Here is a 21,580-nt window from a genome sequence, read left to right on the forward strand (position 1 = left end):
TTAAATCAACAATCCTTCTGGGATCTGTTGTGCCACTTGGTGAACTGCAGTGGGTCATGGTTTAGCTTCAAGGCATAGAGAGACATAGAGAGACATTAGTCCAAACACATGGACAGTATGGCATCTTTCATAATATTATTAGACTTTACAATATGCCACAGTTTAGATTTCGATTAGTTTGGAACTGGCTCTGACTAAATGTTAATTAAACTTTAAATAAGTTGCACCAATCATGTCTCCATTTGGGTTGGATGAGTCCAAAGTTAAGAACATGTTGTTTTAAAAACACCCCTTGTTTTCTCAGTTAGTTTCTCCCGTCTGCCACCAAAAATAATGGATTAATCCTGGAAGGCAGGTGATGTAGAGTTTTTCTCCTGCCTGACCAATAAGAACTTATTTTGATGAGAGCATATCGACCAATCAATCGACCAGTCAAATAGAAAACCTCAACTAACTTAAGCAGGATGAAACAAAACATGACTAATTATATTGATGTTGATATGTAACATCTTTATCTGTTGCCTCTTCTCTTCTCTCTAGTTGACTTCTTCATAGATTATTAATGGGCCTTTCAGTGGTTTGATGGAAGAGTTTGACTGGTTTGATTGTCAACAGTGCGCAGTTAACGTACGTGTGTTGAGCTGCCATTGAGAAATAATTCATTCTTCCTATATCTTAAAAAAGATCCATCAGTGTGGTTTTAGGAATATATTGGGAGGACAAATGTGCTCAGTGATGTAATTTTGAAGGTGTCAGACACTGTCAGACTCGGGTCTAACATATCTATAGAAAACATTATTAGGATGTTAGATACATGCAAAAATGTTTGCTCCAGGACAAACAACAAAGTCAAAGTCGGATCCGTTTTAATATTATTTTGTTTGAATGGGGGAAGAAATATTTGTGTTAGCTTGACACAACAAAACTAATACATTTTATTTATGGGCGCCTTTCATGACACTCAAGGACACCGTACATGTACAAATAATACAAATAAAAACAGATACACAACAATATAAACAGACCAAACATGAATACAAATAATAATATTGACAACCATGATTACTGATGAATATAATGGGACAACTTTGACAGTTGGGACCCATAACACTGTAGGGATGATAATAATATGACAATATCAATATATACTCAATATTTTTCAGATACAAAGTATTAGTATCACATTTTACATGGTAAATAATGTTATCTAAGAAAATAATGTATAAATAGAAAGTAATATTTCAGTCCACATGAATCAAATACTCAAACATCGTCACTCTTCTGATCCTCTGATTTGACATTTGTGTGATTGTGCATGTTGTGCTGTGTGAGGTGATGCACTTGCATATGCGTTTGAACTTGTTCTCTAAAAATACAGTGTCATGACAAATTATTATCTCATTGAAAATGAAGCGTCCCTCTAGAGTTATACAAGAATAAATCAGACTTGCAGTATTTTGTATCAGAGTTTTTCCCCATTATTAGTGTTCTTGTGCACAGTGTAACTCTCATTTATTATTAAGATCCAACAGATTTTCATCCTGACAATTTAGTCCAGAAATCACGAGGCTTGCAAAATAGAATAAGTGTAAAAAAAAGGAAAAGAAGAAAGAAAGTGCAGAATCAGTGTTAGTGCTAGTCTGCTTTCCTCACTGATTACAGATTAGTTAGCAAACTCCTAGCACATTACAATGTAATACAAACCATCTAGACCAAGTTGATTTGCAAAAAGGGCCACACTTTTTTGCATAAAAACTATTAACTAATAATACCACACAAGACAATAACTATAGAATTATCTAACAATATATTTTTTGATTTTTGAAATCAGGGTTTGATAAAGACATCTTAGAAATCACAGTATATATATATAAGCTGATTTATTCCTACAGTATTGCTTTGCCTCCCTAAAATCCATATTGTTCTGACTTAAAAAAAATTATACAATGTTGACAAACTTTGAATAACAGGCTGATTAATAATAAAAGATTATAAATCTCAGGTGCATTAAAGTTAGCAAAGGTGCCAATAACTGAATGATTAAATATTAGACATAAATAAATCCAACAGGTGCCAATTTGCTGACAGAAGTTTATCAAAGCACAGGTTGTAATTTGCCATTGTCTTTTATATATTAGATTAAAAAAAACTATTTCACAATGATCACATTTTGAATTCTTGCAAAAAATGTAATTCAATGTCCAGATTATCAAATAGATTAATCAACAGATTAATTGACAACCATCGTTCATCATCGCAATCTTCTACCAGGTCATTAATATCTTTTTCTTAAGAGTTTGGCTGAGAAGAAACAACCGTGTAAACAGTATGAGTCGCGTATTGATGTGCACATCCTCCACACATCAGTGTGGCGCTAACCTGTTGATACAGTAAGGTCATGTATATATTTGTGTTTGTATTAATGTGTTAAAAGAAACAGAAAAACCCAGCTTCATGTTCCTCTGGTTAAAAGACAAACTTCGCGTTACTGCTTTTCTTTGCCTCCATTTTTATTTCATTAATTTCTTCTCTGCGCGAGCTGATCACTCTTCTTGGAGACGGTCTACTTTTTTCATCTGCTTGGTGAGCGCGTCCATTTCTCTGCAGGGGGGGGGCACCGCCATCACTTGAATTAAAAGTGACCCTCAGCCTGGATGTTACAGTGGCTTCATTTGAACACGATGTTTTTAATAACACGTCCCTTCGACCCCATCTGACTGAGAAGACACGGCAGCGAACAGGGCGGACTGTTCCACCGCCCCTGGCGCTCGGCGCACCCCTCCGCTGCGGCGCGGTGGGAGCGGCTGGAATAACCTTGGTGTGCGCCAGTCGAGCGGCTGGAGAGCGGAGCGAGAGGCTGAACGCTGCGGCGGCGCAACATCAGCAAACGCTGGCGTGAACATGGCGGAGACCGTACGCTCGCTCTTCGACTACCGGGACCCGCACAGGCTGGACAGCGACGGGGAGGGAGTGAAACCGGCACCGCCGCTGCGGGGGTGAGACAGTCAATGAAGCACGAGCGTTTATCTATACTGTGAAAGTGTGTTTTCCTCCGGTGACAGCCGGACTCGGGTGGGTGTGTGCGCGCATGAGGGTGTTTTTGATGGAGCTAAAGTTGTAACCGTGCGTTTTCTGACAAGTTCGTGACAGAGTGAAAAGTCCACGTGAGATGAACGATGTGACAAAGTCGCTGGTGCGTCTCGTGCTACCTTGTTTTTTTGTCTTTACGTTAATTCCACCTTGTAAAGCGGCGCCGGAGAGGTGTATGAGCGCGTGCGCGAGTTCGCGGTGTGTACTTGTGCGCGCGCGTATTCGTATGTATTTATGTGTGTGTGTGTGTGTGTGTGTGTGTGTGTGTGTGTGTGTGTGTGTGTGTGTGACACTGTATTCGCCCATTGAACGTGTGCTTTGATTGACAGGGTAAAGGACATTTGAAGAAATACACATAATGTTTACAGGAAGAAAACGTCGTGTAGCTTGAATCGATACTTTTTCACATGACTAAGACAAGATGGAGTTCAGTGTGAATCTGTTGTACAAGTAAATAACAAAAAGTTCTACAAACACAACTTATAATTCAACTGTTCAGTTTCACAAAGTTATAATAATGTTGAAACTAATATGCTTCAGTGTGTGTGTGGTGTATGTGTGTGTCTGTGTGTGTTGTATGTGCGCGCGAGTGTGCGTCTGTAATTGCGCGAGCGCGCTTGTGTGTGGTTGTGTGAGAGAAAGACACACACACACACACACACACAGGGAGGGGGAGAGAGCGTGAGAGAGAAAGGAGCAGCTCTGTGTGTGTGTGTGTGTGTGTGTTTGTGTGTGTGTGAGAGAGAGAGGGAGGGAGGGAGGAGGAGTGGTGTGTGTGTGTGTGTGTGTGAGTGAGGGAGGGAGGGAGGAGGAGTGTGTGTGTGTGTGTGTGAGAGAGAGAGGGGGGGAGGGAGGGAGGAGGGGTGGTGTGTGTGAGTGAGTGAATGTGTTCATGTGTGGGTGTGCGTGTGTCTGTGTGATTCTGTGTGTGTTTGTGTGTGTGTGTGATTATACGTGTGTTTGTGTGAGTGTGCTTCTATTTGTGTGTGTGTGTGTGTCTGTGTACTTCTATGTGTGTGTGTGTGTGTGTGTGTGTGTGTGTGCTAGAGCAGAGGAAGGAGGAGGGAGTGTGTGTGTGTGTTTGAGGGATGGGAGGGGGAGAGAGTGTGTGCGTGACAGAGACAGACACTGTGTGTGTGTGTGTCTGTGTGTGTGTGTGTGTGTTTGTGTGTGAGGGAGAGAGATGGGGAGAGGGAGGGGGAGCACAGTGTGTAAGGAGTGTGTGACAAAGAACTGTGTGTGTGTGTGTGTGTGTGTGTGTGTGTGTGTGTGTGTGTGTGTGTGTGTGTGTGTGTGCGTGGTATTGAGTGAGTGAGTGAGTGAGTGAGTTGGTGTGTGTGAGAGAATGAGAAAGAGTGTGTGTGTGGGGAAGACAGGGTGTGTTTGAGAGAAGAGAAAATGTGTTTTTCCGAGAGTGTTGCACGCATACATGCCTGTTACTGTGTGTGTAAGTGTGTGTGTGTGTGTGTGTGTGTGTGTAAGTGTGTGTGCGTGCAAATGTACAAGTGAGAGAGGGTGAAAAAGAGAAACTAATTGTGTGTGTGTGGTAAGAGTGGGGTATAAAGGTGTGTTTACTGTGTGGCAGAATAGAGACAGACAGATAGAGAGAAAGGATTGTGAGAGACTGTGAAGGACATGCATGTATGTGTGTACGTGAGAAGGAGCATATAAAAAGTGTGTGTGTGTGTATATGTGAGACATGGAGATAGAAGGGAAGTGTGTTCGAGGCACAGGGAAGGGGAGGGGAGAGTGTGTTTGCGCATATGTGTGTGTTAGGAGAGTGGGGGAGGGAATGAGTGTTTGTTTGTGTGTGTGTGTGTGTGTGTGTGTGTGTGTGTGTGTGTCTGAGAGAGATAGAGAGAGAGAGATGGGAGATGTGTGTGTGAGCATGAAGGATCGTGTTTATGTGTAACCAAGAAGTGTTTGGGTTTCAGTGTGTGTGTTTTTTTGTAAGGATAATGATAATAACAAGTATGATTGGTAAAGATAAAGTGTGTGTGTGATGATTTGCAGTGTGTGTGTGTGTGTGTGTGTGTGTGTGTGTGTGTGTGTGTGTGTGTGTGTGTGTGTGTGTGTGTGTGTGTGTGTGTGTGTGTGTGTGTGTGTGTGTGTGTGTGTGTGTGTGTGTGTGGTTCTAAAAGTGAACACATGATTCTTGAGGTGTGAGAGATGGTTTTGTAGAAACAATTCAGAAAGTGTTGAAGGAAAGTGTGTGTGTGTCCGTCTTTGAGAAACTGAGAGGTGTGTGTGTGTGTGTGTGAGACGAACAGGGATGGGGAGGTTTTGTGTGCTTCTGAGTGAGTAGCAGAGTGTGTGTGTGTGTGTCTCAAAGAGAAGAGAGAGCAAGAGAAGATGGAGGGTGTGTGTTGCAGAGAGAGAGAGAGCACAGAGCGAGTGAGTGAGTGTGTGTATGTGTTTAAGAAAAGGAGAGAGAGGAAAAGAGAAGGGAGGGTGTGTGACAGAGGGTGAGGATGTGTGTGTGTGTGCGAGTGTGCATGCGTATACACTAGCGTGTGTGCAAGCTTTTGAAACAGAAGGGGAGGGTGAGTGTGTGTGTGTGCGTGTGACTTGGAAACTGAAAAAGAAGGCTTGGTAGCTAGTGCATATGCTGTGTGTGAGTGTGTGTGTTTGTGTATTTGTTCAGGAAGGAGGTGTGTGTGTGTGTGTGTGTGTGTGTGTGTGTGTGTGTGTGTGTGTGTGTGTGTGTGTGTGTGTGTGTGTGTGTGTGTGTGTGTGTGTGTGTGTGTGTGTGTGTGTGTGTTTGTTCTGCAGTCAGTAAGAAAGGGAGGGGTGTGTGTCAAGGGGGAGACAGACACAAGGTTTGTGTGTGTGTGTGTGTGTGTGTGTTTGTGTGGCTCCTAGACAAGGGCAGTGTGTTTGTGTGTGTCATGCAGAGGGAAGGAGAGAGTGTTTATGCATCTACTTTGTTTATGAAAGAGGAAAGGACAGTTTGTGTGTGTGTGTGTGTTGTGTTGTGTGTACGCATGCTCCAAAGAAATGTATGTGCACTGTGTGTGTGGGTGGTATGGTAAATGTGAGAAGGAGGGGGTGTTGATGGTGTGTGTTTCTGTCTGTTTTATTATTGAGGATTCTGTGTGTGTGTGAGAGAGAGAGAGAGAGAGAGAGAGAGAGAGAGAGAGAGAGAGAGAGAGAGAGAGAGAGAGAGAGAGAGAGAGAGAGAGAGAGAGAGAGAGAGAGAGAGAGAGAGAGAGAGAGAGAGAAAACACACGTTCTGCATGAAGGATGGAGTGTACAAGAGTCTTATGAGTGAGTTTGTACATGTGTGTGCCGTGTGTGTGAGTGGTGTTTGTGTGTGATCCAAACGTATGTGGAGTGAGGACTTGAAACAGTTGCGTGACAGGAGGTTGTGTGTTTGTATCCGTAAGCACTCTAATTGTTTGTCTGTGACTGAGAAAGAATAATGAAGTGAATGTGTTGTATGGAACGTGTGTGTGTGTGTGTGTGAGGAGAAAATATGTTGTATCAGATATGCATGACTCTGAGAATCTGTAATGTGCAGATTGTATGTGTGCTTGCTTTTCTTTTGTGTGTGTGTCAGAGAGAGAAAAGTGTGTGTGTCAGACATGGAACATGAGACTGTGGGTTTGGTTATTTGAGAGAGAGAGGCAGAAAGAAACTGAGCACAGGGGAGAGAGAGAGAGAGAGAGAGAGAGAGAGAGAGAGAGAGAGAGAGAGTGTGTGTGTGTGTGCTTGAGTGAGCTTTCCTATGTGTGTATGTGCGCATGTGAGCTTTAGAGAGAGGGGGGAGGGGTGTGTGTGTGTGCGTGCATGTGAGCTTGGCTAGAGAGAGGATATTTGTGTGTGTGTGTGTGTGTGTGTGTGTGTGTGTGTGTGTGTGTGTGTGTGTGTGTGTGTGTGTGTGTGTGTGTGTGTGTGTGTGTGTGTGTGTGTGTGTGTGTGTGTGTGTGTGTGTGTGTGTGGGGTTGAGTGTGCTTGCATGCCTGTAAGCCTGAGAGGGAGGGGTGTGTGAGTGTGTGTGTGTATGTGTGGCTGTTTGCGTGCCTGGGTGTATGTGTGTGTTTGTGAATGCATGTGGGCCAGAGAGGGGGAGGTGTGTGTGTGTGTGTGTGTGTGTGTGTGTGTGTGTGTGTGTGTGTGTGTGTGTGTGTGTGTGTGTGTGTGTGTGTGTGTGTGTGTGTGTGTGTGTGTGTGTGTGTGTGTGTGTGTGTGTGTGTGTGTGTGTGTGTGTGTGTGTGTGTGTGTGTGAACGCTGTGTGTGAACGCTGTGTGTGTCTGTATTTCTGCTCACGCATATGTGAGTCTTGAGTATGGACTTGTTTGTGTATTTGTGCATACATGTGGGTTGGCGGGAGGGGGCTGTGTGTGTGTGTGCGTGTGTGTGAGTGCTGGCGTGAAGAAGGGAGAGAAGAATGAGAGAATCGATCTGGAGGGTGAGACAAAATGTGACAGAAATGGAGGGAGAGATTGAGGGTCAGCTCACTGAGGGAGCGGAGGTGAGACAGATTTGGTTGGCAACAAAGTGCTCAGAAACTCACTGAACCAGAACTGAACACACACACACACACTCGCTCAGAAAACCCAAAATAATCCAGCAAAATATAAACTCTGAGGAAAACTATGTTTTTCTGGGAAAAGTCCTTGACCTGTGGAGAGGGAGTGCAGCTCAGGACTGTTAGTTCAGCCTGTCTGTGTAATGTATGTAAGCGTGAACAACTGTGGCAGACAACTGAACCTCTAATGATTTGTATTAAAGAATATCACTGGAACTGTATTGTGAAGATATGACCACATCCTGTTGTAGCTCAGCAAAATAAAAGATTCAACCATTCTGTACATGAAAGCTACAACTTTTGTGTTGCACATGTGACAAGATGTGTCTGAAAGTGAATTCCCTTAGACATGAGCTTGATTTGTCAGAATCATGTGACCTCACTGTCACCTTGTCGGGTTTTTACCTGCTTTTCACGTCTTAATCAGTACAGAGAGTTTGCCCAGTTGTCGAAATCAGACATTAACTATAATGTCCAAATAATTGTGCCTGGTCATTATCCAGACTTTCATATATGAACAACGCAGGAGGAGATCGTCTGAATCAGACGTGTTCACAACTGCAGGAAAATCTGTTGAGGCAGGAGGCAGGATGTATAAATTCCGCTGTGGAAATCGTGTTTTTGTTTACAGCACCAAGCATCAAACCTGACGTCAGTTCTTATCACCAAAAGCATTCGAATCCAGTTGTCTTTCTAAGTTGACATTTTCGTCAGCATCTAATATGAATTGATTCTCTTTTTCACCCTGAGCTATTTTTATTCGTTCTTTTTTTTTCTCGGTTTTGCGTCTGTCGGGTGTTAGAAACTTCATCAACACACCCACTCGCTCACGGTGAATTCTTTGGGCAATATACTGCTGTATTCTCACATGGGCTCACTCGGACATTCTCAGGAGTTTCATACAGCCGTTGAGTGCATGTCCGAAAGTAAGTTAAGTTTGACATTGAATTGTGGCTCCATGAGAGCTACTGAAAGGCTCGTAAGCAGACATTGACTCAAGATAGGTTAAGTATACAGCCCTTTGTTTGAAAATACAGATCTAAAACTGCTGTGATTTTTACAGTACAGTCAAGCATACTCATCAGTAACAACAGTGCGTTGTGACACACGTGTGTTGTTGAGTATTGTGGTTGCTGTTGATAATCAGTGTGTTATCAAGGCGGTTGAGCTATTTGTTGTGTAGTCTTGTGATCTTTACAGTTTTGTGAATAACAGTTTGATTTACGTCTTAGTTAGTTGTCAGCGCTGATGAAATGTTCTTTTTTGAAGTAGACATCTTCTCACACGTTACCGGTTATTTGAACGCTGGAGCTTTATCACAGTTTCTTAGTTATCGTTGTGTTGGATTTTATTTTCAATGCCAAGGTTTGTTTGGTCAGTTGAGGAGAAAAGCGTCTCGTGAGGAAAATAAATAATTTTTACACACGTGAGCATAAATGCAGGTGCACACTCTTTGTGCACACTCGCTTAAACACACACAGACATGCGTGCTTGGTATCACGAGTCCAGATGGGAGTAGAGCGGATCAATACAAAGAGAGTGGGTCTGGTTGATATCTCTGCTGAATGAGTATCTCCCCCTTCTCTCTTTCTGTTTTCTCTCTGTCTGTCTTTCTTCTTTTTTTTTTTCTTTAAATTTTTCTCGCTCTGTCTGTTTTCTGCTGCTTCACTTTATTTCTCCTTTTCCTTGTTTTTTTCTTCTTTCCTTTTTTCTTCTCCTCTGTTTGGTTTTTTCTCTTGTCTGCACACACACACACACACACACACACACACACACACACACACACACACACACACACGTAACCACACCACACAGACAGTAATGAACACTTCAAAATCCAAAGCACGATCTTTCTATGGCCTAGTTTTAAGAGCCTCCAATGTCATGTGAGTAAAAAATAGACTGAGGAAAACAATATTGAGATCTGTGGTAGCAGAATGAGCCCAGAATCGGCAGAGGCAGGATCCGCGTGGCTCGTTCTGAGCGTGGTGGTTTTGGCATGGATTTAGTCTGAAGAAGATAATCTTGCTTGCTAGCCATTCTGGGCTCACACAGGTGGCGGTGTTCGAGCTCTCTGGGGTAATGGCACACTCCCATAGTGGTGATCCAGGGGTCAAAGCACTCGGCTAGTAACACTAACTAGACAGCAGAATTGTGCAATTGTCAGTGTGGTTATTATATAGAGGTTACTTTTTACAAAATCATATCAAGATAGATTAAGTGTTGATCCGTCTAAATAATGTTTAAAACAGATTTAGTTGGTTGTGTGTCTCCTCCTTGAACCTTTAAGTGATGAAACTGTTGATGTTCACAGTTTGTGAAGCATTACACTACTCACACTTCTGACCTCTTGGGTCTTGATTTATTTTACATCTTCAAGTAATTGAATTCATAACATGCAGTGTCAACCATTCAAATGAAGTTCTTTATATAGTAGAGGTTGTTTTATTTTCATTCAGACAGTTTTTGTTGACTGAAAAAATCTATGGTGTCCAAAGGGGACAATATTCCCATTCACACATCAAAGTTTGACAGCTCAGTGAAATAAATGTCCTAGGCTGAAATGCAAGAGAGGTTACCTCTAACCACTCGGGGTTGTTTGTAGCCACCAAACAAACCTTCTTGGGCAGTGTGTGAGCATTCGGACTTTAATGCTGGGTTTGATTGAATTTCTGAATCTGATGAGTGGTGAGGAAAGATGGCTAATGTTAAAATTCTGTTTATTCGGGAATGTATTCACAGGGAGTTTTGCAGGGTTTAGAAAAAGTGTAAAACCCTTCACTAGACTTATCTCATGCTCCAGCTATACACAGTAAAGAGCGTTTTAGATATTCATTGTCTCACTACTATGTCTTTGTCACTGTGTTTTTTTATTTGTTGATATTTTGTTTGCTTATATGTGAGGTTTAAACTCAGTTTGTATTGACACATTAGGTGGCCATCAGCTTATTGATCACTCTCTGACCTGATTGATGTGAAGTTTGGTCAGCAGACCAATTGATTAAATGATAATTGTGTGTGTGTGCATTTTCTGCAGGCGCGGCTGCGGAAGGAAACGGAAAGGGACACCTGTAAAAGTCTTTGTTACACACACGGAGGAGGAGAGCGTGCCTGAACACAGCTTCAGTCCAGGTGTGTGTTTGTGTGTGTTTTATCGGCACGGCATATTCTTACTGTCATCAACTGTGAATGTGTGTGTGCGTGTGTGTGTGAGATTGTTATGGGGGTGGAGCATGTACAAGTGAGTGTGACCTACTTCTGTGCATACATGCATGCATGTGTGTGTGTGAGTGTGTGAGAGAGTGTATGTGTGTGCTTGCTTACATATGTGCTGCGATGTGCACCTGTGTATGTGCTTCAGGAGATCGGGTGATGACCTGTGTGTGTGTGTGTGTGTGTGTGTGTGTGTGTGTGTGTGTGTGTGTGTGTGTGTGTGTGTGTGTGTGTGTGTGTGTGTGTGTGTGTGTGTGTGTGTGTGTGTGTGTGTGTGTGTGTGTGTGTGTGTGTGTGTGACACTTATATGTAATCCTTTTATACTGACTGTTCCTGTGCTCTCAGGTGATCGTAAGGAAGCAGCAGAGAATAAACGTCTGACACTGGATGGACCCTTTTACACAGAGTCTGTGCCCCACAACTGGTGAGTAGACAGGTTTTTTTTGTGTATGTGTGTGTGCGCAGGTTAATAAATAGTTAAATAGTTATCAGAGGTCTGTTTAAACGCTGCTTCTTGTGCTCAGTTTTTTCAGTACTTTTTTCAGGAACCAATCCTTAGTTTAGTCTGTAACATAACAGAAATTTGTCGGAATATCTTGGAAACTGATGAATCCTGAACCCTCTTCACCTCCCAGTGGTCCATCAGAGCAGGCTCATGAGAGAGACTCCACTGGATCCAAGATCAGCTCCTGCTCGGCCTCCACACCAGCTTCCTCAGCACCAACCCCAACACCGCTCCCCGCTCCTGCCCCCGCCACGGCAACCTCGGCTCAGGCCCCGTCTCTGACTCCCGCGTCCACTGCTCCGGCAGCTCCAACGGCCTCTGCTCCGGCCCCAACAGCTAGCTCCTTCCCTCCCTCCCCAAACTGCCGCATCCGAGAGGTCCACTGTGGCAGCCAGGTGCGGCTGGTTGTTATCGCCATCCGGGACATCACCAAGGGGGAGGAGATCACTGTGGACTACAGTTTGACCGAATGGGGAGAGAACCTGGTCAGTGCCTATAAATCATTTATACACTGTCAAATTATTCTGTTAAGTTTCCTAGTATAATTTTTCTTACCTGAACTAAACCTAAATTCTACTTCAACTCTGATCGCTTCATTAGGTCAAGGCAAAGAAATGATATTACTCCTCAATTTTCCTCAAGCCTCCATCCCGTAAAGGCTTCAGATAGGCAACCATATGTGTATTCACAGTGTTGATCAGCTACACACACACACACACACACACACACACACACACACACACACACACACACACACACGCGCACAGACACACACGCACACAGACACACACACACTACACAAACACAGCTAAGCAAGGCACGGGGTTACCATGGTGATGGCTCAGCTCCAGGTCTCTCTCTCTCTCTCTCTCTCTCTCTCTCTCTCTCTCTCTCTCTCTCTCTCTCTCTCTTCTCTACCTATAGTGCTTTAGCAACAGTAACCATGGTTATTACATGACATCTGTTCTTTTAATGGATCTCATTAGATCAGATCAATTTACTCAAAAAGATTAAGAAACCAGAATCTGTTCACAGAAATTGAATTGACAATTTGACATCAGAGGTTTATGTGGGACCAGGGTTGTTTATACTTCCTCTGAAACATATTATTGGCTGATTGATTTATTCTAGTCATTGTATTCAATGACTAGAATAAATCAATTTCTGACCCCCCCCCATTTCTGATGTTGACAATGTTACAAAGCAATATCTCTCTTTCTGCTTTTGTTTGGCGTGTAAGTGTGAGATTTTGAGTCCTAATCAACCTGTGCTCACGACCAACCGGTGGGTTGTCCTCCCGCTCTCTGAGTGATGGCTTGGCTGATTGTGATGGCAAACATGAGGATGTGCCGGATGTTGTAATGCAACTGCTCTGTGTCCTGCAGGGTTTCCGTGGTACCGTGTCTCCAGTGCAACACGAGTGTAACTCTGACACTGAGAATAACAACAATATCAAAAAGGTAACACCCAAATTTAATCTTAAACCCATTGTTGTAGAAAGCAATCACACTATCCTAAATTGTTCCCCTTAAATGTTAGCTGGTGAACTTACTATGCTAGCAGTCCCAAGTTTTCTTAATATTAATAGTAAGTGCCGATTATCAGCATAAAGACAAATATTACTTAAAGTGGCTATAATCAGTAGCGTTTCTGTTTTATATATTTTGAGGCAGTGCACAACTTCAACCAAAATGATTGCAGCCATTGCTACAGTATGTCATTACCTGACACTGCAGAGACTCATAGCAGGAAGTGAAGTTATGTGGCAACACCTGGCTGTGGTGATAGAGGTAGAGAGTAAGAAAAGAAAAAGAAAGTTAAGAGAGAGAAAGGTTGATTAAGTAGATTTTTGCTACCTTTTCATATCAACTCCAGCCATTGGTTAACCCAAAGTTTAGCTTTTTCTAATGGCAATTGATGATATTTTCTCCATCACTTCCAGGAGGATGAGCCCTTCTCTCTGTCAGCTCAGCAGCGTCAACAACAGCAGCAGCAGGACTACGTCACCCCCTCTTGGTCCCTATCCCCCTCCTCCTCCCCCATATCCCACTCTGATGCCAGTGACTCAGATGCCGGGGATGAGGACAACGCCAGTCCTCGTGGACGTGCACTACGTCGCCGCAAGAAACGGCGCGGCACCCCTTCAAAGAAAAAGACCCCCAATCGGATGCCACCCGGGCGCCCTTCACCAGTCTCCCCTGCCGGCGTTCCGCATCACAACAGGCCACCCCCTTTATCCCATCCTCCGGCGCAATCCTCCCCACCCTGCTCGTCTTCCTCGTCTCCAGTTAAGCCTGTGTTCAAAGCTCCGGCTCCACTCGGCGCCAACAGCACAAGCAACATCAACACAAGTGTCCCTAGAGGAGGAGTGTCTATAGACTCCATGCGCCAAACCTGTGAGTACTGTGGCCGCCACTTTCGCTCCCTGGGACGCCACTTAGACAAACACCACGCACACCAACCAGAAGTGTGCTCGGCCCTTGTCGAGCGCTACACACAAATGCCGCGCCTGCATGCACACAGCACAAACCCTACCACAACTCACATACACACTCAGCAGCACTCAAGGTCGTCACAGGTCGCGGTACAGAGCCGCAGCTCAGATCTTCCTCAGAGTGGCGTCCAGGACCTCTCCATGTCTCCACCCACTCTCACAGCAGCCAACCAATCCCCAACCTCCTCTGGAAGGACCTCCACCCCACCACTGCTGACTCCTCCACGAGGACAGAATGCAGTGCCAGTTTCTGTTCTTAAGAGGAGCCCACCCCCTGTGGCTGTGATGCAGCCAAGGAAGGGAGCAATGAGGAGGTTTAAGAAAGACCCACAGGTGGAGGATGAAGAGGATGAAGATGAAGAAGATGTGGAGGTTGTGGAGGTAACGAGGCCCAAAGAGGAGGACGATGTAGAGGTGGTGTGTCCTCAGTCCTACAGCAGCAAGTTGGCCAAAGAGATGGAGACACCAAAAGAGGAGGAAGATGTGGAAGAGGAGGAAGAAGAGGAAGAGGAGGAGGAGAATGGAGTGATGGAGGTGGACGATGAGAGTGGTGCCGAGGATAAAGATAAGGACTTGCTGAGGTAAGTTGTTCTTTGTCTGCTTTGTGAGCACATTCATGAGATTGTGAGTGTGAGTTAAACATATTACAAAATTATAATTTGTACTTCCTCTTGCATCTGTCTCACCCTATTTTTATAGCATCATATAATTATTTAAAATCAAACAGATCTAGAGATCACAATCATAAATTTGGAAGGTTCATAGGTTCACTTATGATACAAATCAATATACTAATCGTCAACTCTCTCTCTCTCTGTTTTCAGTGGTTCAGGGCGTCACCACTTGCTGCCCCTGCTCTCGTCCTTGTCCTCTCTGGTCCTGTACCTTCGTCGTCTCCAGCACTCTGCCTTTTTGTCCTTGTCTCGGCAGTTGCAGTCAGCCGAGGCCTGGCGCCTTCTCTGCCACTCCAGTCTGGCTCTCCTAATCCTGTACAACCGACGACGTGAGTGCGAGGTCTCCAAACTGTCCATTGCTGAATATCGTGCTCGCATCACTCCCCAGTGCCCCGTTCCCGTCCCACCTGGTGCCCCTCCAGCTCTCACCCCACTGGAGGCCTCTCTGTCCCCCTTTGAACGCCTTGTCCTTCCTCATCTCCCTAGAGTTGGAGTTCAGGGTAAACGTGGGCGAGTCCAGCCCCTTATCCTCCCCCCTCACTGTGAGCCATGTCTGGAGCTCTTACTGCAGACACGGCAGGATGTAGGAGTCGACCCGGCAAACCCGTATGTGTTTGCCAGGCCCTACCACTCCCCCGCCACACCACTGCGAGGAACTGATCTCCTCCGCAGCCTGGCCCGCTCTAGCGGTACCCGCAATCCCCGTGCCCTGACTCAGACCAGGGTTCGCCGCCAGGTAGCGATCCTGACCCAGCTGTTGCTTCTGGGTGAAGGAGAGGAGCCTGGGCAGCCAGGAGGCAGCGCTGTGGAGAGGCTGGAGCACTTCCTCGAGAGGGAGTACCATGTGACACAGAGCTGTGCCGGAATTGGCCAAGACCCAGGCCTGATGGGCAGAGTGGGCCGAGTCGTGCTTTGTGGAGAGAGAGATGGAGTCCTGTTCAGAGGAATGAGCCTGAACCACATCTGCCTGGAACTGGATGGTGAGTTCGATGAAGAGCTGAACGAATGAGTGGGACAGATGTTTTGTTTTGTCGTCCAAGGCAAACTGTATCTTCCTTTTCTCTGTGGTGTCAAACAAACTCTGGCTGGAAAAGGATAATAACTTCTCTTCCAGTTTGTGTGTTTGTGTGTGAATGGAGTTTTATTGGAAACATGTAAATTGGTAACAGACGAGACTAATGAAGTTCTTCTCTTGCTTTCCACTCCTTTCTTACCTCCTCTTTCCCGGCAACCCCCCTCCCTCCCTCCCTCCCTCGTTCCAGTTATGTCAGGGAACTCTGCAGACTCATACTCAGAGGGAGAGTCTGATGGGGAGCAGGTAAAGGAGAAGCCAGAGGTACCCACCCCTGCTCCTGCTCCGACTCCTACACCTACCCTGCTCTATGTCAGGAAGGGCAAGAACAATGGGCGGGTGGGACGACCAAAGAAGCTCAAGAACGCCCAGTCTACCCCTCCGCCTCCTCCGGCTCAACCTATAAACCGCAGGAGAGGCTCAGGTCAGCTCACATCAGGTTTGTTTAGGTTTTAGAACTGAAGCGCAAAAGGAAAAACTAAGAAAATGAGACAAAGGGTGTTTTCACACCTGTTTTTATTACAGTGTTTACATTTGATCCAATTAGATTTGGTTTCACATTGCACTTTAGGGAGCTGACTCAAGCCTATTGCATGGGCTCCTTCTACCTATACTATTGATTTGTTTGTAGACGGGTATCTGATGGTGTCATGGTTCAGTTTGATCCGGGCTGAGACCACCTTTCTTGGCTAAATAAAACCTTGGTCCGTTGGTCTGGAACGTGTCTGAGGCACCTTTCACAAATTTTGGTTTGAACTAGAATGTACATTATGAAAGTCCGGACAAAAAGGTAGGTGTGAAAGCCCCAAAAAGCAGTAATAAGTAGTAGTAATCGTGGTTGTCTTGAGTGTCTGAGTGTGTGTTTGTGCATACAAGCTGGCATTAGTATCAATGTAGATAGAGGAGAAAAATCATGATAACAAAAGTGGTTCAACTGCTCTGAGTCCGTATTTGAGGGTGAAACACAAGAGTAGATGTTTGTCTCAGCAGGAAAGGTTCATTGGTCGAACTGTGGGAAATAAACACTGCTGAACACGTACAACAGACTCAAAAAGTATGTTCATGTCTAGAATGTCACCGATTCAATCAAATTTTAATTGTAAAGCCCATATTCTGAAATCCCAATTGCTTAACAAGGTGTGACATCCTCTGTCCTTAACCCTTTAAAAAGAGTTAGGACTAACTAGCAAAAAAAAAATCCTAACAGGGGGAATATGTGATGACTTCATTCTGTCATGATAGCTGATAGGAGACTGATATACTAACGTTACTGTCTCAGTCAGGATCCTCTGCTTGAAAAACAATAAAGCTATGTCCTTGGAAGGTGACTATTTTAGATACAATTATTTACATTTCTAATTTGTAAATCAGATTAAAAAAAACCTCAATGGATAAATATACACAGCAAATACATGAAACAAGTAAAGCTAGTGACTTGATTGAAAATGACCTAGATCTGATTGTAAGTGGCCTACATCTTCATCAGTCAGTGAAGTGTGCTGCAGCAGTGTAATTTAAACATCTAAGGAAACTCTTTAAACTCTATTCCTAGTTGTGCTTGCTTGTTTTCTGAGCAGGGGGCTGAGGGCACATTAAACTCAACGTGCGGGGTTGACATGGCTGCCGAATCCATGAAGCATATATGGAAAATATTCTGCCTTCAAACGAAAGGTGTGAATTCGTTTTTAAACCATTTGAAGTCACAATATGTCCCCTGTTGAAGTATTGATGTGAGTTAGTTTAAACCCCTGAGAACTTAGTTACAATATCATGCAAATTTGTAAAAAACACAACTTGGCAAGTCGAGTTGACCGACTGGAAGAATCTCCGTTATTTCCACAGTGTGTTTTGGCAGCGGGTTTTCATCAGGTTGATTTACGGAATGTGTAAAAAAAAACAAGAAGGCAAAATCATAATCAGTTATCCAATGAGAGCTAGTAACACGGATGGCCTTGCTTCCTCAACAGAAAGATTCAAGGTATAAGTACCCAACAAAAAAACATATCTAAGATAAAATATCATTTAAAACAGTTTGTTAAACACTACAGAACCTTTATTAAATAATTGTAAAAATGACTATAAATCAAACATGCTAAAATGCTTCATTTATAGTATATCAATAAGTGTTAATAAACAACACTGTGACTTACACTATTAAAAAGCCTCCAGAAATAAAAGAAACGATTGTCAGTATCTACTCTTGAGCAGCTGTAAAATTCTTCGCCTGTTCTCAGACAAATACAGTACATGGCATGTCAGTTATAATTAGACTATAGACTGTTGATAAATATGGATGACATGACTGCTCCCTAAAAGTTAAACCAAAGCGTCTCAATCTCCCCCTGGTGGCTGGCTGCAGTATAAAGCCAGCCTCCTCTATGTTAATGTATTGGACATAACCCTAACCCTAAAAATTCAAATTACATGTCAAATACATTTTTCTCAAAGAGGGTTTCTGTTATTTTAGGTATTTTGTATGACCTAGATTTTTTCAGTGTTTTTCAAACTAGGTAAAATTTCACAATTGACAGCTGAGACTTAGTGATTGATTGATCGGGCATGTGTATCGAAAGACCTTGTTACTTTCTTTCACATTTGTCACAAACATTCACCTGGATTTCATTTTGGGAGCCAAGGGTCAAAGGTCAAGGTACAAAGTATGTTTATGTTTTATGATATTTTAAGATAAGCTAGAGGGAATTACTTCAAATTCGGTACAAACATTCACTTTGACTCAAAGATGAACTGATTTGATTTTGGTGCCTGGAGGTGACCTCACGTCCCTGTGAATGTGATATATTAGGACTGTGTGGAATTTCATTACATCTGGTACAATTCACTTAGACTCACTGATTAACTGATTCGATTTCAGTGGTCAAAGGTAAAGGTCACAGTGTTTCAAAAAATTCACACACAAAAAAGACATAAATCTGGAAAACAAAAGTATGTAGAAATTTGTACATGAAAACTTCACGGGTTCGGCGGAGGCATACAACCTCAGTGCAGTAATTCTACTTTTTACTCAAGTTGAAAACTTTTCAACTTACTAGGTTGGAAGCTATGTCTATTTGCATCCTTGTGTTGACTTTGTATGTAATCTCACCGTAGGAAACTTAAGATATATGTTGGGTTCTGAACACACCAGTAATCTATTGCCTAGCAATTTAAATGTCAGATGTTCTTCTTTTGATTGAATTCAGTGAGTGCCCCTCACCTATGTGTTCTCTAATTAATCAAGTCCCGGAGGCTCAAAGTTTATTCTTAGCCTTGATAACAACTGAAGAGACAGTCATCTAGTTGCTGCAGCTTTTCATCATATCAGCTGATCTTTATCAGCAGACAGAGAATGAACTTGAATGAACCTTAGCTTTTTTTTAGCTAAGTATTGGCTATGTTTCTACTGTTCCCTGCATAATTTCAACATTTTCAGGGACCTGTGCACATTTGCAAGTTTGATCCTCAAGAGCTGTGAGTTTTGACATCTCAGTGTTTGTGGTTTAATGTGTTTACAGGGTGTGTGGTGGCAGAGGTGTTACAGAAGCTGTTAGAAGACGTGTAAACTCTAACTCCTTTTCGTCTCTTCTATTTTTGTAGGTAAGCGAGGCGTCCTAAAGCGTCCCTGGTCAGAGGCGGAGCGCGCGGCCGTCGAGGAGCACCTGACCCGAAACATCACCGAGCTCCGAGTCCCCGCCAAGGCCGACTGTGAGCGCTGCCTGCAGCAGTGCCCCCTGCTGGTCAGCAACCACCGCGACTGGCGTGCCATCAAGTTCTACTGCCACAACCGCATTCAGCTGCTGAAGAAGAACCAACGGCGTGACAGCGACCCACAGCCCCTCACCGTCTGCTGAGAGGGGGCATCTCCGAGCGAGGGAGGGAGGGAGGGGGCTAGACGAGCTGATCAGAACAGATTCTCAAATGGTACCCTGCTGCCCAGGAAATGCACTAATTTTGAGAGGACGGTCATGAATTTCACTCTACCTTCCTGGTAGCGTGGTTTGTGTTTTTAAACATGGTTTCTAATTTGACTCCTGATGGCATTTTTATTCTCAGCCAAACAAGAACAGAAATTCCGATTTCCGCTGCTCTACTTTAAGGTCTTAAAGATGACAATGACAATGAGTTTTTAGGGTGCTCCTGTTTTCAGGGTTACAGTTCAAGTCTTGTCAAAAGCAGTGCACGTGGACGGGTGCCCTTTGAGACATGCCTTTGGGTACTTCAGTGACCACGGCACTGACCGCAGCCTGTGTTGTGTTGTGTTGTGAATGTTTTTTTTTTTCCTCCTTCCAAAATGGACACACTAAACTGAAATGTAAACAAGGGAGGAGACTGAGCCCTACAGTGTTGTTATATGAACGTCGTGAAGTAGCATTAGCGTTTTATGCACTTGGAGACGTCAACAGGACAAATGGCCTTAGTCTGGGCCACACTTTTCCTTTAATAGTGGCTTTATATAATTAGAATAGGCCTAACTAATGCTAACCTAGAAGAATAGCCCGATCTTTCCTCAAACAAGCTAGCTTTCAAACAGTTGACGTCGCTATTCTGACTGGTTTCATTATATTTGGACCTCAAGGTACTAGGTGATGAATGAGTTACTCTTTTGCAGTTACAATGAAGTTTGTTTGTTTTTATTTACCGAAACATAACCCGATAGTAGGTTTTTTGAGTTGTGGATTTCATCGCAAAGAAAATTAAATGGCATCAGAATGTTGTGAAGTTACTGTTGAATACCTAAGATGTTTAGTTCAACCACAAAGTCCAAGAAACTTACTCTATGAACTGTCCTTGTCCTTTTCTCCATTTCCCCCCATTTCCCCCAGATGAACAGTGTGTTCATATTTCCTATTGTTTGTTGTTTTTTCTGCCTGTTGCACATTTGTTATTCAAAGAAGTAAAAAAAAAAAGGCCAATAAGCTGGATACCACTTTGTATGCGGAAAAGATATTCCCGAGGTAATGTTTCAAAGTTTCTTAAAAAATAAGTGGGCATTTATCATAGAAGTGATCGTTCTGTGTTGCCACATTTGTTTCGTCGTCTGTGTCGACTTTTCCAACGGCTAGAGCTCATCCTGTACTTTTTCCCGGCCACACTACACGGTTTGCAGCTCGACCAGATTTTTTGGTTTCTCTTCAGCGTTTCTGGAAATCTGCGTCCATCGGACTAAAACCTCCACGAAACGATACTTGAAGTTATTTAAACCTTTTTGCAGAATCTTTATGTTCCTTCTTGCTCTAGCCTTGCCAGTTACATTGTACATAACAAATATATTATCATTATGCTAACTGGTTGTTTGTGCTAGACTATATGTAGCTTTTTTTTTTTTTTCATTTCTGAGTTATTGTATCTGTACATAAGCCTATTTGTAAATACTCCTCAGAGAAACAAAGAAAAAACACAATGTATGACATGCCTTGGTTATTGTGTTATGTTTTTTCTTTTTTATAAGTCTTATAAAAATTGAAAGCTCTGTTTTGTGCTGTCGTTTTTTTTATTATGTTAAAAAGCTTCTTTTTTGATGAAAATAATAGTGATTTAAATGTTAAGAACTTTATTTGTTGGGAACTGTCATAAAAATCAGTAGTTATGGCTTTGTATCCCACATGCAGTTCTGCTTTAGAGCCACTAGATGGAAGTGTTGGTTCATGTACAGTTTTGAGAGATCAGTGTGAAAAAGTACTTCTGAGAAAATCATTAGATTTCCAGGTGGTTGAAGAAACAGTTTTATGAATATGTGTTGATAGAATGAATCATCTATAGATAAATATCAGAGAACGCAGCACAGGGTGGATTTTTCATTTTCTGTAAAACTTTTCAAATGACACAAAATAATCTCTAGTTATTTCTATTTGGGGCGAAGAACCAAAATTCTCAGACCTGAGGTGAGGAAATGTTCACATATACTCACACATCATGAAAATATCCTAGTATGCGAATTAAAGTGCTCGGCACTTTAATTCGGACTGATTTGATGAGACCTACACTGACACCAAAAACAAATAT

The 21,580-nt window shown here is 43.3% G+C and overlaps 1 protein-coding gene across 1 annotated transcript; it reads left to right on the forward strand.

Moving 5' to 3' along the window:
* Positions 1-2,738: 2,738 nt before the first annotated feature.
* On the forward strand, positions 2,739-21,047 carry si:dkey-117m1.4. Its single transcript, XM_034595164.1, has 9 exons — positions 2,739-2,996; positions 10,660-10,754; positions 11,181-11,259; positions 11,471-11,825; positions 12,726-12,800; positions 13,283-14,415; positions 14,659-15,488; positions 15,771-16,004; positions 19,175-21,047. The coding sequence occupies exons 1-9, from the start codon at positions 2,902-2,904 to the stop codon at positions 19,426-19,428; spliced, it is 3,150 nt and encodes a 1,049-aa protein (XP_034451055.1). The 5' UTR covers positions 2,739-2,901; the 3' UTR covers positions 19,429-21,047.
* Positions 21,048-21,580: the final 533 nt, after the last annotated feature.

This window comes from Hippoglossus hippoglossus, chromosome 1 (assembly GCF_009819705.1).
Source record: "Hippoglossus hippoglossus isolate fHipHip1 chromosome 1, fHipHip1.pri, whole genome shotgun sequence".
Classification (NCBI taxonomy): domain Eukaryota; kingdom Metazoa; phylum Chordata; class Actinopteri; order Pleuronectiformes; family Pleuronectidae; genus Hippoglossus; species Hippoglossus hippoglossus.

What these genes read in the sequence shown, in the direction of transcription:
- si:dkey-117m1.4 (XM_034595164.1), top strand. Translation starts at nt 2,902, where the DNA reads ATGGCGGAGACCGTACGCTCGCTCTTCGACTACCGGGACCCGCACAGG. An exon ending in TGAACACAGCTTCAGTCCAG is followed by an intron (nt 10,755 to 11,180) that starts GTGTGTGTTTGT and finishes CTGTGCTCTCAG; the next exon opens with GTGATCGTAAGGAAGCAGCA. An exon ending in AAAGATAAGGACTTGCTGAG is followed by an intron (nt 14,416 to 14,658) that starts GTAAGTTGTTCT and finishes CTCTGTTTTCAG; the next exon opens with TGGTTCAGGGCGTCACCACT.